Raw genomic sequence first — 13,358 nt, forward strand, 5'->3', positions numbered from 1 at the left:
AAATCCCCTAGGTGGCCCTCTTCAAAAGCACATTTGTCTCATCCTGGGCGCCAGGAACTCGAGCCAGGTCGGGGAGTGGGGCTGGGCAGGACATCCCCGAGGTGGCTCCCTGGCTACCTGGCTGTGACTTCTGTGGCTCACTCCCCGCCTCCTTCCCTCCCACTCCAGGCTGGCGGCCATCGCTCTGCTGGTCCTGGATGAGGAGGAGAGTGCCTTCTGGTGCCTGGTGGCCATCGTGGAGTCCATCATGCCGGCTGATTACTACAGCAAGACGCTGACGTCGTCCCAGGTGAGCCGCAGGCAGGAGGCTGGGGGCCGTGAGGGCCGGTCCCCCTGAGTTGTTCCTACTCACTGGTGAGTCTCGGAAAAGTCAGGAACCCCTCAGGCCTCCATTTCTCCCCCTGTACAGTGGGCCAGTAACCCCTGTCCGGGACGGCTGGGAAGTTCCAGTGAGCCGCCGCCCTTAGAACTGTTGGGGCCCTGCCCCGGGATAGACTGCTGTTATTCCGCCGTGACGTGACGTTCCTCGTTAGAAACAGTTGATTTCCTGGGGGGCGTGGGGGGCGGGGAAACTGCAGTGTGACTTCCTGTTGCCAGTCGGGAGTTCCAGAACGGAGGTCAGGTAGGGTGGAAGGTGGGACTGGGAGGATGGGACGTGGAGACTCTTCACACACGCTCCTCGTTCCTACTGAGAAGCAGGCTGCCTGCATCATCTCCGTACCTCCTCGACTGCCCTCTGAGCACAGGCCAGCCCTGAGTCGGGCGGAGCTGGTTCACAGCCAACCCGCCAGCAACCAGCTGTGTGGCCTTGGCAAGTGACGTCACCTCTCTGCACGCCAGGCCTGCCCGCCTTTGAATGGGAGTAACAGCTACCTCCTGGGCTTGTTGAGAGGTGTAAATGCAAAACCATTTCAAACCTCCCACCTCCAGCCTCTCCCCCTCCTGCCTCCTCCTGCCTTCTCCTGTTCTTCCTACTTTACAGAGGGGCCACCCCGAGGGAGCCTTCTCACTTCCCACCCCAAAGCTACCAAGCCATTACCTGCCCCCGTCCTGTTCTTTCCTACTGTGATCGCCCAGTGCTGATTCCGCCTTCTGGGACGCCCACCGGGTGGGGAAGTCAGGAGACAGTCGGTGTTCAGGTGTGGGACAGAGGTCAGGGCTGGACTGAGGAGTCATCAGGAAGGAGGTGGTGACTCAGGTAAGGGTTGTCTTTGCTGCATGGAAGGGAGGCCAACCTAACAGAGGCTCAAATGGGGGATTATTTTTCTCAGATACTGAGAAAGCTGCAGGCTCCTTCCAGCTCTCTGCTCTGCCGTCCCTGGCATGCGGCTTTCATCCTCCTGCTCATCACCTCGTGGTCACAAGATGGCTGCAGCACCTCCAGCACTGTGGCCCCGGTCCAGGCTGGAAGAAGCAGAGGGTGAAAGGCAGGAGCTGGCTCCCTTTCAAACAGCTTTCCCCACCCAGCAATTTCTGCTCCCACCTGCTGGTCAGAACTGTTCACATGTTCCCTCTACTCACAGGGCAGGCTGGGAAATGTTCCATATTTTATCTTCAGGTTGTAACATCTCTGAAATTGAGGTGTGTTGTATAAGCAATGTGTGGTGGTGGTTTCTTTTTTTTTAGTATAAAAAGTTTCAAATGTGCAGAAGAACAGAGAAAATCACGTAATGGACCTCCACATATCTGTCACCTAGTTTCAGTAATTACCAACATCGGGAGGCCAGTACTGTTTCCTTCAGACCCCCACCCACCCCTCCGCTTTGAAGGTCTCGCTGTAAATCTCAGACATCGGACCAGTTCATTCGTAAAGCCTTCTGGAGGTTCAGTGGTGTCTTAGATTGAGTGAATGACCCAGGTTTTGAGCTGGACACTTGGCTTCCGCAGTGGACCTGGGGTTCTGGGAGAGGAAGGAAGGAAGGGGGAGGGTGTTTGACACAGTGGAGGCTAAAGCCCGGAAGGGGACTTAGACAGAGGGAGAGAGCTGAGAAACAGCAGTCCTGGGAAGGGAAGACAAGAGGAGACTGACGTGGGCTCGTCACAGAGGTGGGAGGCAGACGACACAGAACGTGTCTTGGAGCCAGGGGAGGCACCAGTGCTGGGGGTAATTAACCGAGTCAAGAGAAACAAGGAGGGAGGCGTGACAGTGACCACACCGAGAGGGCATCGGCAACATGGCCCAGCAGCACCCCCTTTAGGAGGGTTCCTCGATGTCCGGTGTGGCAGGACAGTGTGGCTCCTGACACCGGCCCCCAGGACCTCGCCCCAGACGGACACACTGAGGGTCTGAGTGTCGTGTGCCAGGTCCAAAATGGGTACAGAGAAGCAGGCGTGGTGTCAGCCGATACACGCCCGAGCTGCGCTGGGCCAGGCTTTAACAGCCCACAGAGACCTCTGCGTCAGAGCCCAGTGCTCCAGCCCGGGAGCAGGAGAGTGATGGCTGCTGTACCTTCTCCCGGCCAAGCTGGGCGCTAGCTCCTCCGGGCGCTCCGCGCCCCCAGGCAGGGCGGGACCTGCTCTGCGGGCTCCACGATGGTGTGTGGACTGGCTGGGTGCAAAGGGGCGGGCAGGGAGGGAGGCAGCCCCTTCCCTGGGGCGGCAGCTGACGGGCCCTCTCGCGGCGGCCAGGTGGACCAGCGGGTGCTCCAGGACCTCCTCTCGGAGAAGCTGCCCAGGCTGATGGCCCACCTGGGGCAGCACCGCGTGGACCTCTCCTTCGTCACCTTCAACTGGTTCCTCGTGGTCTTCGCAGACAGTCTCATCAGCAACATCCTCCTCCAGGTCTGGGACGCCTTCCTGTATGAGGGCACCAAGGTAGGGCGCTGCGGGGGGGGCGGGGCGCAGGAGGGTCCCGGCCATTCCCTTTGTTCCCCTGGGTCTGGATTCTGCCCGTGGAGAATGGGAGCACGGCTTTATAACTACAGTGCTTTGCCCACGTGAGGGAAGCAGTGCTTCTGCCTCCAGGATGCATGCTAAGGTTGGGGGATTCCTTTCCCGGAGAGGAGGCATGAGCGTGACCCCGGAGGCACATCCCTGCTCTGTTCGCTGCCTCTCCAGTCACCTGGGCCCCTCCCGCTCTTCCTCCTGTTTGGACTGAGCCCCGGGTTGGGAGGCTGGCGCTTGGGTCTGCTCCCAGCTCTGCCTCTCGCCTTGCTCGCGCCCTCTGCCCCAGTGTCCCCGTGGTGGTTGATAACGTACTGCACCGCACAGTTTCGAAAGCACCCTCAACCCCCAGATTGCAAACTGCGCTCCCCTTGGGGTTCCCAGTCTCCCCCTACCCCGGCCTGCCCACACACATTTTGCCTCCAAGCCTTCAACCTCTGCAGCCTGTGTGGGGACTCCCATGCTGCCTGGGCCTGTGGGTTCTCTCCCTCTGGGGATTACCTGCCTTGGCCCCCAGGACCCATCTGAGCCCGTCTCTGCCCCCAGGTGGTGTTCCGCTACGCCCTGGCCATTTTCAAGTACAATGAGGAGGAGATCCTGCGGCTGCAGGATGCCCTGGAGATCTACCAGTACCTGCACTTCTTCACCAAGACCATTTGCAACAGCCAGTGAGAGCCCACCCTGCCCCCTCCACCACCCCCACCACCCACACACGCCCCCCCAGGACACAGAGCAGAGGGGAGGCTGAGGTTTGCCAAGTGTAGGTTCGTTAGTGATACTGATCCTCCAGTACAGCTGAGAAATCTTTAGGGACATTCCACTGCCTCAGTGGTCATCTGTCTGCCCCTTAACACAGCATTCGAGGCCTCCATGCAGTTTCATTTCTTGCCCACTTTTTCCTGCCCCAGCACCCATGCCCTGTGATCCTGCCAAACAGAATTATTTGAGTTCCTAGGACAATACCCACCCCTGGGCTTTTGGCCTTGCAGGTTCTTCTACTTAGAATGCCTCCTTACCACCTCCATCTCCACCATCTTTGCCTGGCCAACTTCTACTCATTCTTCAACACTCAGCACATGTGTCACCTCCAGGAAGCCTTCCCTGACAGTCTTGCTTTAGTGGTTTAGAGCTCCCATAGCCCTAAGCTTCCTCCTCCTTCAGTTCATATCACTCACTTTGGGTGGAAACTGTCTTCTTCTTCACTGTTTCCGCTCCAGAAGGTGAGCTCCCTGAGGGCAGGGGCCCGGGCCTCAGCCACAGGGGTGGAATGAACGCGGGTGCCTGGGAAGGCCCCGGGGGACGGGCCCTCGTGGGCCCTGTGCCGCGGACTGACTGTGCGCTCCCGCAGGAAGCTGATGAGCATCGCCTTCAACGACATGAACCCGTTTCCCATGAAGCAGCTGCGGCAGCTGCGGGCCGCCCACCGGGAGCGGCTGGAGGCGGAGCTGCGGGAGCTGGAGCGCCTGAAGGCGGAGTACCTGGAGACCCGGGCGTCCCAGCGCCCCCTGGTGCCCGAGGGCTGCACCAGCGAGGACGAGGCGGACGGGGACGCCTGACCTGGCCCTGCCCTGCCCCGAGCCCTTTCACCCTGGACTGGCAGGCCCCAGGAGGACAGCCGCGGAGCAGAGGTCCAGCCCCCTGAGCCCCGTCACCAGGGGACGCGGGGCAAGTCCCTTCCCGTCTCTGGGCCTCAGTGTCCCCTTGGCACGTTGTCTGCTGTGAAGCCGTCGGTTGGGTTTCCTCCTCAGGAGGCACACCCGGGATGCCTCCCCTTTCTCACTTCCTCCTCAGAGCACTTCAGCACCCAGACAGCAAGAGTGCTGGCTTTATAGGTTAACCTTGAATGCTCTCTGAGTTTTATCTGTGTAAAGCCATGTAAATATTGGAAATATTTCAAAAGCTTTGGAAGTTAAACGCTTCTCAGTAGCCACGTGTTCCAGGGTGTCCCGCCTCTCGGGCCTTCCCAGCTGGACATCTCTGGCCGCTGTTTCTGTGGGCACCTCTGCAGGACCGGTCGCCCTCCTGGTTCGCGAGGAGCTGGCGCCCTGTGCATTTGGGCTTCTGTCTTTCTGGGCGACAGAGCCTCCCCGAGGCTGGTCGGGCCTACCAAGGCCTGTCTCCTGAGCCTTGCACCTGTGCTCTCCTCTCTGCTCACAGCCTATTGTGGGGGGTCCCCAGGGGGAACCCCTGCCCACAAGAGGACCTTGGTGTGGGGGTTGGGCAGAGAGCCCCTGGTCAGGCGCTCAGCTTCTGACCTCCCACCGCCAACTTCGCAGGCTGGGGCAAGGAGCATCACCTCTTCTCTGAAAAATGGGTGGTTGGAGGGTGGGGGAAAGGTGGCCTGTGCCGATTCGGGGCTGGCTCCTGTAGAACGCACTGTGTGCAGGAACTTGTTTTCAGTTCTGGGCTCTTCCAGGCCCTTCCTCAGCGAACAAAGGCCTCCCATCCCCCTCGAGGCAGGGAAGTCAAGGCTGCACGAGTGGTTTTGGCAGCCCATTCTCAGCAAAACCCGTGACTGTGCCGGTACAACCTTGAGCTCAGAAATGTTCACTGTGGAGTGGGGGTGGGATTCTCACATGGAAACCTCTAGCTCTGATCTGAGGCTCCTGTCCAGGGCAGGGGGGAGGCCACGCCCATCACGGGACCAGAGACAGGCCCTCCGTCACCGACGACTGAACTTGAGGGGCCGGCACACCAGGCACCCAGTGCCCCCACACTGCACCCACTACACAGCCCTGGGGAGGGGCGCTCAGGGGCCCTTCCTCCCACATTCACACTGGCTGCTGGCCGGCCCAGGGACCCCGGGCTTCTGGGGCTTGATGGTCTTTCTTGTTTCTGCTAAATTTGTGTCATCTGCTGAGGTGCTTCCACCACCGGACAGTATCTGTGAAGTGTGATGTGGTCTGGGGGGGTCCTGGCGGCACCCCAGCAGGCTGGGTGCTGGAGCCCTCAGGGCCATCCGCGAGGAGACAAGGGGTCCAGCCTCCTGCAGCTCCCAGGAGGTTAAAGGAGACCACACCGGTGCTGAGCCTGGGACTGGCACAGAGGAAGTGCAGCCAAGGGCAGCGAGCGGCCTTTCTATGAAGAAAACGTCACCAGGGGCCCTGAGGCCTAGAAAGGCCCAAGGCTCCAGGCCAGACTGGCCCAGTTGGTGCCTCAGACTCCAGCCTTGAAATTCAGATTTTCTCCTCAGCCAAAAAGAAAACAACCCCAGATCAGACGGAGGCTGCTAGGTAAATGGCACCCTCCTCCGTCTTCCCTCCCTACTCCTCCCACCTCTTCCTTCTGCTTCCTCCTTCCCTCATCTTCCCTCCCCGCTTTTCTTCCCCTCTCCTCCACCGTCCCCCCATCCCCCACCCCGCAGAGGAGAAGCTCCGCCCAGAGCTGGGAGCCTGCACCCTCCCCCTGCCCCCTGGGGGGCGGTGCTCTGCCGGTGATCCAGCGCTGTGTAACCTGGTCCCACCTGGCTGTACCATAGGAGCACCTGAGCAGCTCTTTAAAAATATTCCCGCGGGGGGGCCGGCCCAGTGGCGCAGCGGTTGAGTTCAGGTGCTCTGCTCTGGTGGCCCGGGGTTTGCAGGTTTGGATCCCAGGCGTGGACCTACTCACTGCTTATCAAGCCGTGCTGTGGCGGCATCCCATATAAAGTAGAGGAAGATGGGCACGGATGCTAGCCCAGGGCCACAATTCCTCAGCAAAAAGAGGAGGATTGGCATCGGATGTTAGCTCAGGGCTGATGTTCCTCAAAAAAATATATGTATATACTCGTGCTGGGCCCGCTCAGAGCCTGAAACCGGGTGCTGGAGCCGGAGCCAGGATTGAGAGCTGCCTGTCCTCGGCACCTCTCACCCAGGCCGAGCTCAGCTGACAGGCGAGGAGCAGGCCTAGGGAGGTTAGCAAGGTTGCCCAGTTACACAATCGCTGTGAGGTGAAGCCACGCTCAAGCCCAGAGGCCCTGACTGCAAAACCAGGGCGGGCCCCTCCAAGCTCACCTTGTCTTCAACACCTCCCCCAGGGACCCAGGGCAAAGAGTGGGCCTGGCCCGTGGCCTCCTGAGTGGCGCAGGGCCTGTGGGGAGAGCTCCAGGCAGAGGGAGATGGGAGGAAGAACCACCCGCCTGAGCGCGAGGCGTGGGCAGGGACGGGGTGGGGGTGGGGTCAACCACGGGGAGGTGGGTGGCTGCTGCTGCTCCCACGGAGCCTGCCCAGCCTTCCCCTCTTCCTGAGGGGCATTGGGGCCCACCCCTGGTGTCAGGTTCCTGGCCCTGCACCACAGCTGTCGCCCCATCCCCTGGGAGGATCTGATCCCTCACAGCCCCACCCTCCTACCCCAGGGGATGGGACCTCTAGCTCAAAGCATCCCTCTCCCAGACACGCGCCCCGCAAGCTGAGGTCCACACTCGGTTCTCTGGGGGAGGGGAAAGCAGTCACCCAGGGAAGCTCCCGGGGCAGGCTCCCCAAGAATGGAGGGACTCCTCAGAGGAGGAGGACGGGCCTGGAGGGCACTTTGGAAGGCCCTACCCCACCCCAGCGTGGGAGTGCACACTTCTACAGAATGCCCGTGTTCAGGGCCACGCTCCCCCACGCTCAGCCTCACTCCCAGGCGCTGCTGTCCCCTCATTCTCTCTAAGCTCAGGCCCCACTGGGCACAGGGCCGTGTTGTACAGAAAGCTCCATGTTGGGCAGGTGGAGAATCTGCCACACACACACACACACACACACACACACACACGTTCTGCTCCCGTACCAGGCATTTACCCACACACGGCAGGTTAAACAAAGCTGCCATGTTGACACACCGGGAAGGAAGCTGCTGGTTTCCTGGCCCATCCCAGTCAGCAATAAGACCCGACAATAGGTGCTGGCAGGTGGGCCCAACTTTGGGGCCATGCCTCTTGTGTGGTTTTCTTGCTTGGGACCTCTGGGCGGGTCATCCCTACTCTGGCCTCAGTTTCCTTATGTGTGCAATGCGGAAGATGGTCGGGGGTAGCCTTCCTCAAAGGGACCAGGGTTGGGGAAGGGGAGAGGCAGGAGAATGAGGACCCCCCCACACACACACACACAGCATCTCCAGAAAGGCCCCAGGTTGTGTCTGTTGTAGAGGCCTCCAGTGTCCTCTCCTCTGGCCCCTCGGTCCTTATGCCTACAGCCCCCAGAGAGGTCCCTGTCAAACCAGCCCTTCCCTAAACTGTCCCAGCCACCTACCATCATGGCAGAGGGGAAAGATGCAGAGACAAGGCTAGGAGGGTGCATCCACAGGGCATCTGGGAAGGCTTCCTGGGAAGGGTGTGGGTGCTGGGCCTCGAAGGAAGGATGAGTTGGTTATAGACAGGAGAAAACGATGATGTGGAAGAGAACTCCAGGTGGAGGGGACAGTGTGAGCAAAGGCACTGAGGTGTGAGCGCGCGAGGGGCTGGCGGGATGCATCGGAGATGTTCGCTCAAGCCCCAGGTGAATGAAGACATTCAGATGCCCTAGCCTTGGAAAGGTTATAAAGCCCACCCCCCAGGTGTAATGAAAAATAAAGGCAATATTGAACCATAAGGAGAAGGAACTCCCACCACGTTCTGATTTTGCCACGTGCTTTCCTGAAACATCAAATATCCAGCTCTTTCATGCCGATGCCTGGAGCCACACTCAGTTGGCCTGCTGAGCAGTCCAGCTCCAAGAAGCCTGGGTCGGCCGCAGGGCAGAGGTTTTGAGGGCCATACCGAGGGGCTGGGCTTTGGACGGTGGGCGGGGAGTCCATCCAGCTCCAGGCAGGGGAGGGGCCCAGTGAACAGTGAACACTGAGTCGCAGCCTTTGGCCCCCGCTGTTCTTTCTAAGGAGATAATCAAGAGCTCCCAAGTTCAAAGCCACTCTAAGTCTCAATTTTCTTATGTGTAAAATGGGCTAATACTAGTGGCTAAGTGAAATACACTTCTCAAGAGAGAGAGTGCGGTGGAGTGGCTATGAGCTCAGGCTTCAGAGCCACACTGCCTAGGGTTGAATTACTGGCTGTGTGATCTTAAGTGAAGTCCTCAACCTCTCTGTGCCTTAGCTTCCTTATGTGTAAAATAGATAAGTATTAGTGTAACCTCATAGGCTTGTGTGACGGTGAAGTGAGGTAATGCATTTAAGGTGCCTGAAACTGCCTGGCTCAGGAGTTGTTGGCCAGTGGTACGTGAAAACCCTGGGCCTCCCCATCTCCTCCGCATTGCCTAGGATGCTCAGGACCTCACAGCCAAGAGTGGGCAGCAGCGCCCCCTCCTGGCTGCCGAGAGAAGGAAGGGAGTCCTCCGCACACTGCGGCGGCCCGCCCCGCCCCGTTCCTCCGGGCCGACTGGGCGGCCTCCGGAATCCCTCTGCCCTCCGGGTTTCCGAGCGCTCCTCCTGTGGCGGGCTCTGCGTGCCCGCTCACCCGGGCCGGTAAACGACACCTTCCCATCTAATTCTCGAACAGCCCTCGGAGGCAGACACGGTTACTGTTTCCATTTCACCCAGGGGGAAACTGAGGCTCCGGGAGGTCGAGTCCCCCGCCCCACGCCACGCAGCGAGGGAGCGGCGGACGTGCGGGCGGGCGGGTCTGGCCGTCCCCAGCCTCCGCTCGGTCGCCGCGCAGCCGGCCCCGGTCACTGCGGCGTGTGCGCGCCGGCGCTGTGCGCGTGTGCGCGCCCCGAGACCAGCCCCAGGGCCAGCGGCGCGGTCGGGGGGGCGGGTAGGGAAGGAGGGGTGGCCCCGCGGACTCGCGGGGCGCGCGGGCGGGGCTTGTGCCGGGCCCCTGGCCCGCCCCCCGGCCCCGCCCGCCGGGCTGCCGCGGAGGCGGCGGCGCTGGGCGCGGGGACTCGGCGGGCGGCGAGGAGCGCGGAGCCGGAGCCGGACGCCGCCGCCGCCACCGCCACCTGCGCGGCCGTCGTCAAGGTAGGGCGGCCCCGCGCCGCCGGCCGCGCCTTCCCGGCCTGCGCGAGGTGGGCACGCCGCGCCGCGGGCTGCAGCGCCCGGGGAGGGATGCTGGGGCTCGGCGCGCCGCGGGGACCCGGCGGGGCGCGGGGCACCTGGCTTCCAGCCCCTCCGCGTGACCTTGCACAAAGCACTGCTCCTCTCCAGGCCTCAGTTTCCCCGTCGGGATAGCGGGCGCAGTGATGGCCCCTTCTTCGCCGGGCTGTTGGGAGAGGCCGCCCCGAGCTCCAGGCTCCCGACGTCTCGGAGCCGGGATAGGCACTGTCTGCACAGCCCACCCGCGGTGAGGGCCGCTCACCCTGGGTGTGGCGAGCCGGTCCCGACAGGCCTCCTGTGGGGGATGCCCCGCGGGACCCGTGCTGGGACTCTCCCCGTCTTAGCTGGGTGACTTGCTGGGCGAGTAGGGGAAACGGGAAGCGGGGGACACCCCAGGTCCCTGGCGAGCCGGCCTGGGCATGCAGGGCGGGGCGGTCCGAGTCTGCGCGCCAAGTCTGCCTCGCGGTCTGGGCCTGGGGGAACCTTGGTTTGGAGGCGGTGGGCCTCTCAGCCGCAGACTTGCCTGGACCGGACCCATGCAGGCAACCTGGATTTAGGGAATGGTATGGGATGTCCCCTTCCTCTTCTCTGCCTGGCCAGGTGCTGGCGCCCAGCTCTGTGTCCCAGCCGGGTGTGATAGCGCTGGCTCACATCCGTATGTGGACCCCAGAGGGGCCACAGTGCCAAGAGAGCTGTGTCTAGGTGCAGTTGGGTCTGAGACAGAGCACATGTCTGAGGGACTGTGGATCCAGGCTCTCTGGGTAAAGAAGACCTCTGGCATCTGGCCCAGCCCCTCAGTAAGATCCCCTCTGGAAGGTCTTGCACGTCCCTTGTGATGGGGATCTCACTAGCTATAAACAGAGCTGGAATCTGCTGGTCCTGCTCTGGGCACAGAGACAACATCTGACCCCTCCTCTCCTGGGCCATCATCTGGTCCCTTAAATCTGCTCACCTCCTCCAGCTAAACAGCCCCAGGCCTGGCACTGTTTCTCCTGCCAGAGCCAAAGGGAGCAAAGGCAAGACAGGGAGGTGGGTGTCTGCCCCAAGAGCGAGCAGTGGTCAGCGTGGGGCTTGTTCAGGAGCCGCCTTCATCAGGAGTGGACTGTGTCCCCTGTGCTTCCTGCGCTTCCTGCGCACCTTTGGGTTAGCAGCTGCCTTCGGGGTCTGGAGGGAGGGGAGGAGCCAGAGGAGCCCTCTCCAGCCTCCCTGCCCCAGATCCTCTGCCTGTCTTCTCCTGCTGCCTGCCCTGACTGAGGGACTAGTTTCTGAGAATTGAGTCTGGGCCTTCTGGTCTCCCTTGTACCCCTCATAACCTATTCCTCACTCAGGAGCTTTCTTACAGTCAAAAGAAGGGAGAGACCTCCTGAGCAGTGGTGAGCTCTGTGTCCTTGGAGGTATGCAAGTAGAGGCTGGATGAGCACTTGCTGGGGATGAGCTGCCTTTGACTACAAGTCTGGGAGTCTAGGGTTGAAGCAGAGTGACCACGACCTTGCCTTCTGGCCATGGTGGAGCTGCGCAGAACTCGGAGTGGACCACAAATGAATGTTATCATCCCCTCGTAAAAGCAGACTAAGTATATGTGCTCTCACTCAAGCATAGAGACGACACACAGGCTTAAGTGCTACCTAAGTCTCCCATCCTATCTACGTGTGTATCATCAGGGCCCTGTTTTCCTGCTCCACTGGTCTAAGCCTTTTGGGCCTGATTTAGGGGCATGGCAGATTCTAGTTATTAAAAATTATCATGTGGGGCCAGCCTGGCCCGGTGGTGTAGTGGTTAAGTGCACACGCTCTGCTTTGGTGGCCCGGGGTTCACAGGTTCGGATCCCGAGCGTGGACCTACACACCACTCATCAAGCCATGCTGTGGTGGCGTCCCATATACAAAATAGAGGAAGATGGGCACAGATGTTAGCTCAGGGCCAATCTTCCTCATAAAAAAAAAAAATTATCATACTATGCTAATAATTTGAAAATGCACCATGGAATTATGGAATGTCCAAGCTGAAAGGGATCTTAAGATGTTATCTCATCCAACCCCCCTTTTACAGATAGGCCTCCCCTATCCCCAGAGGAGATGTGACTTGTCAAAGGTCACAGTAAACCAGCAGCCAAGCCCAAGGATCCTGATTCCACGACCAGAGTGTGTGTGTGTTTGAAAACACATACCACATAGTAAACAAAAGCAGTCTGTGTTTATTCCTATAAAATTAGCAAAAATAAATAGAAAAAGATAAACCTCTGTGCTGGCAAAGCTGTAGGGATTCTCTGGTGGCATTTAATTTTGCAGGGCAATCTGGTAGCTTGTTACAAAAGTCCGTGAAAATGACCCTAACTGCCCTTCGCCCCCAGCCTTCTCCTGTGAGGTCTTTACCCTAAAGAAGTAGGTATAGAGAGAGAGACGAGTATAACGCTGTTCTTTATAAGAACTTGTCTTGTAGTGAAGAAGCTCTTGGTGTTTTATCTGAGGTTTAATGAACATTTCATGTGAAAAGTACAGCTTAAAAACCAGTGGCACAAAAGCATCCGTTGCCGGAGTCTGGCCAACATAGAAGCAGTGTGGTCCAGAGGAAGGAAGAGTCAGCAGACATAGGTTCCAGGGTGAACTCTTCCTCTACCCCACTGTGTGACCTTAGGTCAGTCCCCTCCCTTCTCTGTACCTCACTTTCCCCCTCTGTGAAATGGGTAGAGTCAATGATTGCTGAATTTCTTTCAGCTCTGACAGCCCACGTTCTAGACTTAGCAAATTTCTGTAGCTGAAGCCTTTATTGGAAAGATCAGTGAACATGGGGATAACCAAAGAATGTTCCAGCCTCCCTCCGTGTCATTAAATGAATTCCCTTAGAGGCAAGAGGTTAGCCTTTTCCCCCTGGTAAGGGGCTTCCTTCAGCCCTAGACCTTCGTTATTTCCAAGCAGCCAGAACCTGGATTATTTTAGAGTGTAGTGTGTTTTTGTTTTTATCTTCTTTACCAAATGTCAGGGGACAGAGATTTTTCAGGAAGACCAGAGGATAATTCAGCAAGATCCTCTATTTATCAGTTTAAGTCTATTGGTCTGTGCCTTTCCTCCTTCAGAACGGATTGGAGGTGCTTTGCAGTCACACCTAGTTGAAGGGCCAGGAGTAGATGACTTCACTTCTGTGGACATTTATTGGGCACCTACTGTGTACTAGGCCTTGAGGTACCTCCTGGTGGGTCTGCAGGCTGCCATGGGAAACATTAGGTTAAACTATGTGAAATGGCCAATATCTGATTGCTTTTGACTTACAAGAAATGGCAGTTCCATTTGGTTCAGCCTAAATGGAAAAAGATATAATTAAAGAGCAGTGTGCTCCCCGCCATAATTGAGAGATTGGCAGGGTGCGGTGGGGACCAGCAAAGTGTGATTATAAGCTTGGAGAAGTCAAGGAGGAAGGACATGGGAGCCTCACCTTGAAGAATCAGTAATAATAATCATAGCTAACGTTTACTGAGTACATACCACCTGCCTGATTCAGTCCGA

The 13,358-nt window shown here is 58.9% G+C and overlaps 2 protein-coding genes across 12 annotated transcripts in view; both read left to right on the plus strand.

The window, feature by feature from the left end:
- The window catches only part of TBC1D2 (TBC1 domain family member 2), a 52,597-nt gene extending 47,796 nt beyond the window's left edge, over positions 1-4,801 (plus strand). For 7 of the 8 annotated variants that reach the window (XM_087419416.1, XM_087419418.1, XM_087419420.1 and 4 more), the window contains 4 exons: positions 169-289; positions 2,629-2,814; positions 3,430-3,551; positions 4,232-4,801. In XM_087419416.1, the coding sequence (XP_087275542.1) occupies positions 169-289; positions 2,629-2,814; positions 3,430-3,551; positions 4,232-4,439 (637 nt within the window). In that variant the 3' untranslated portion in view covers positions 4,440-4,801. The remainder of the gene's footprint in view (positions 1-168; positions 290-2,628; positions 2,815-3,429; positions 3,552-4,231) is intronic. The other variant, XM_087419417.1, reaches the window with a different exon arrangement.
- A 4,471-nt stretch (positions 4,802-9,272) lies between these two features.
- Positions 9,273-13,358, plus strand: part of CORO2A (coronin 2A) — a 58,134-nt gene continuing 54,048 nt past the window's right edge. For 2 of the 4 annotated variants that reach the window (XR_015548984.1, XM_087419424.1), the window contains exon 1: positions 9,701-9,783. The gene's annotated coding sequence lies outside the window, so the exon portion shown is untranslated. Of the gene's footprint in view, positions 9,292-9,700; positions 9,831-13,358 lie in introns of those variants that run through there. The other 2 variants (XM_087419426.1, XM_087419425.1) reach the window with 2 other exon arrangements.

This window comes from Ceratotherium simum, chromosome 29, assembly GCF_057802395.1.
Source record: "Ceratotherium simum simum isolate JZ-2026a chromosome 29, ASM5780239v1, whole genome shotgun sequence".
Lineage (NCBI taxonomy): Eukaryota > Metazoa > Chordata > Mammalia > Perissodactyla > Rhinocerotidae > Ceratotherium > Ceratotherium simum.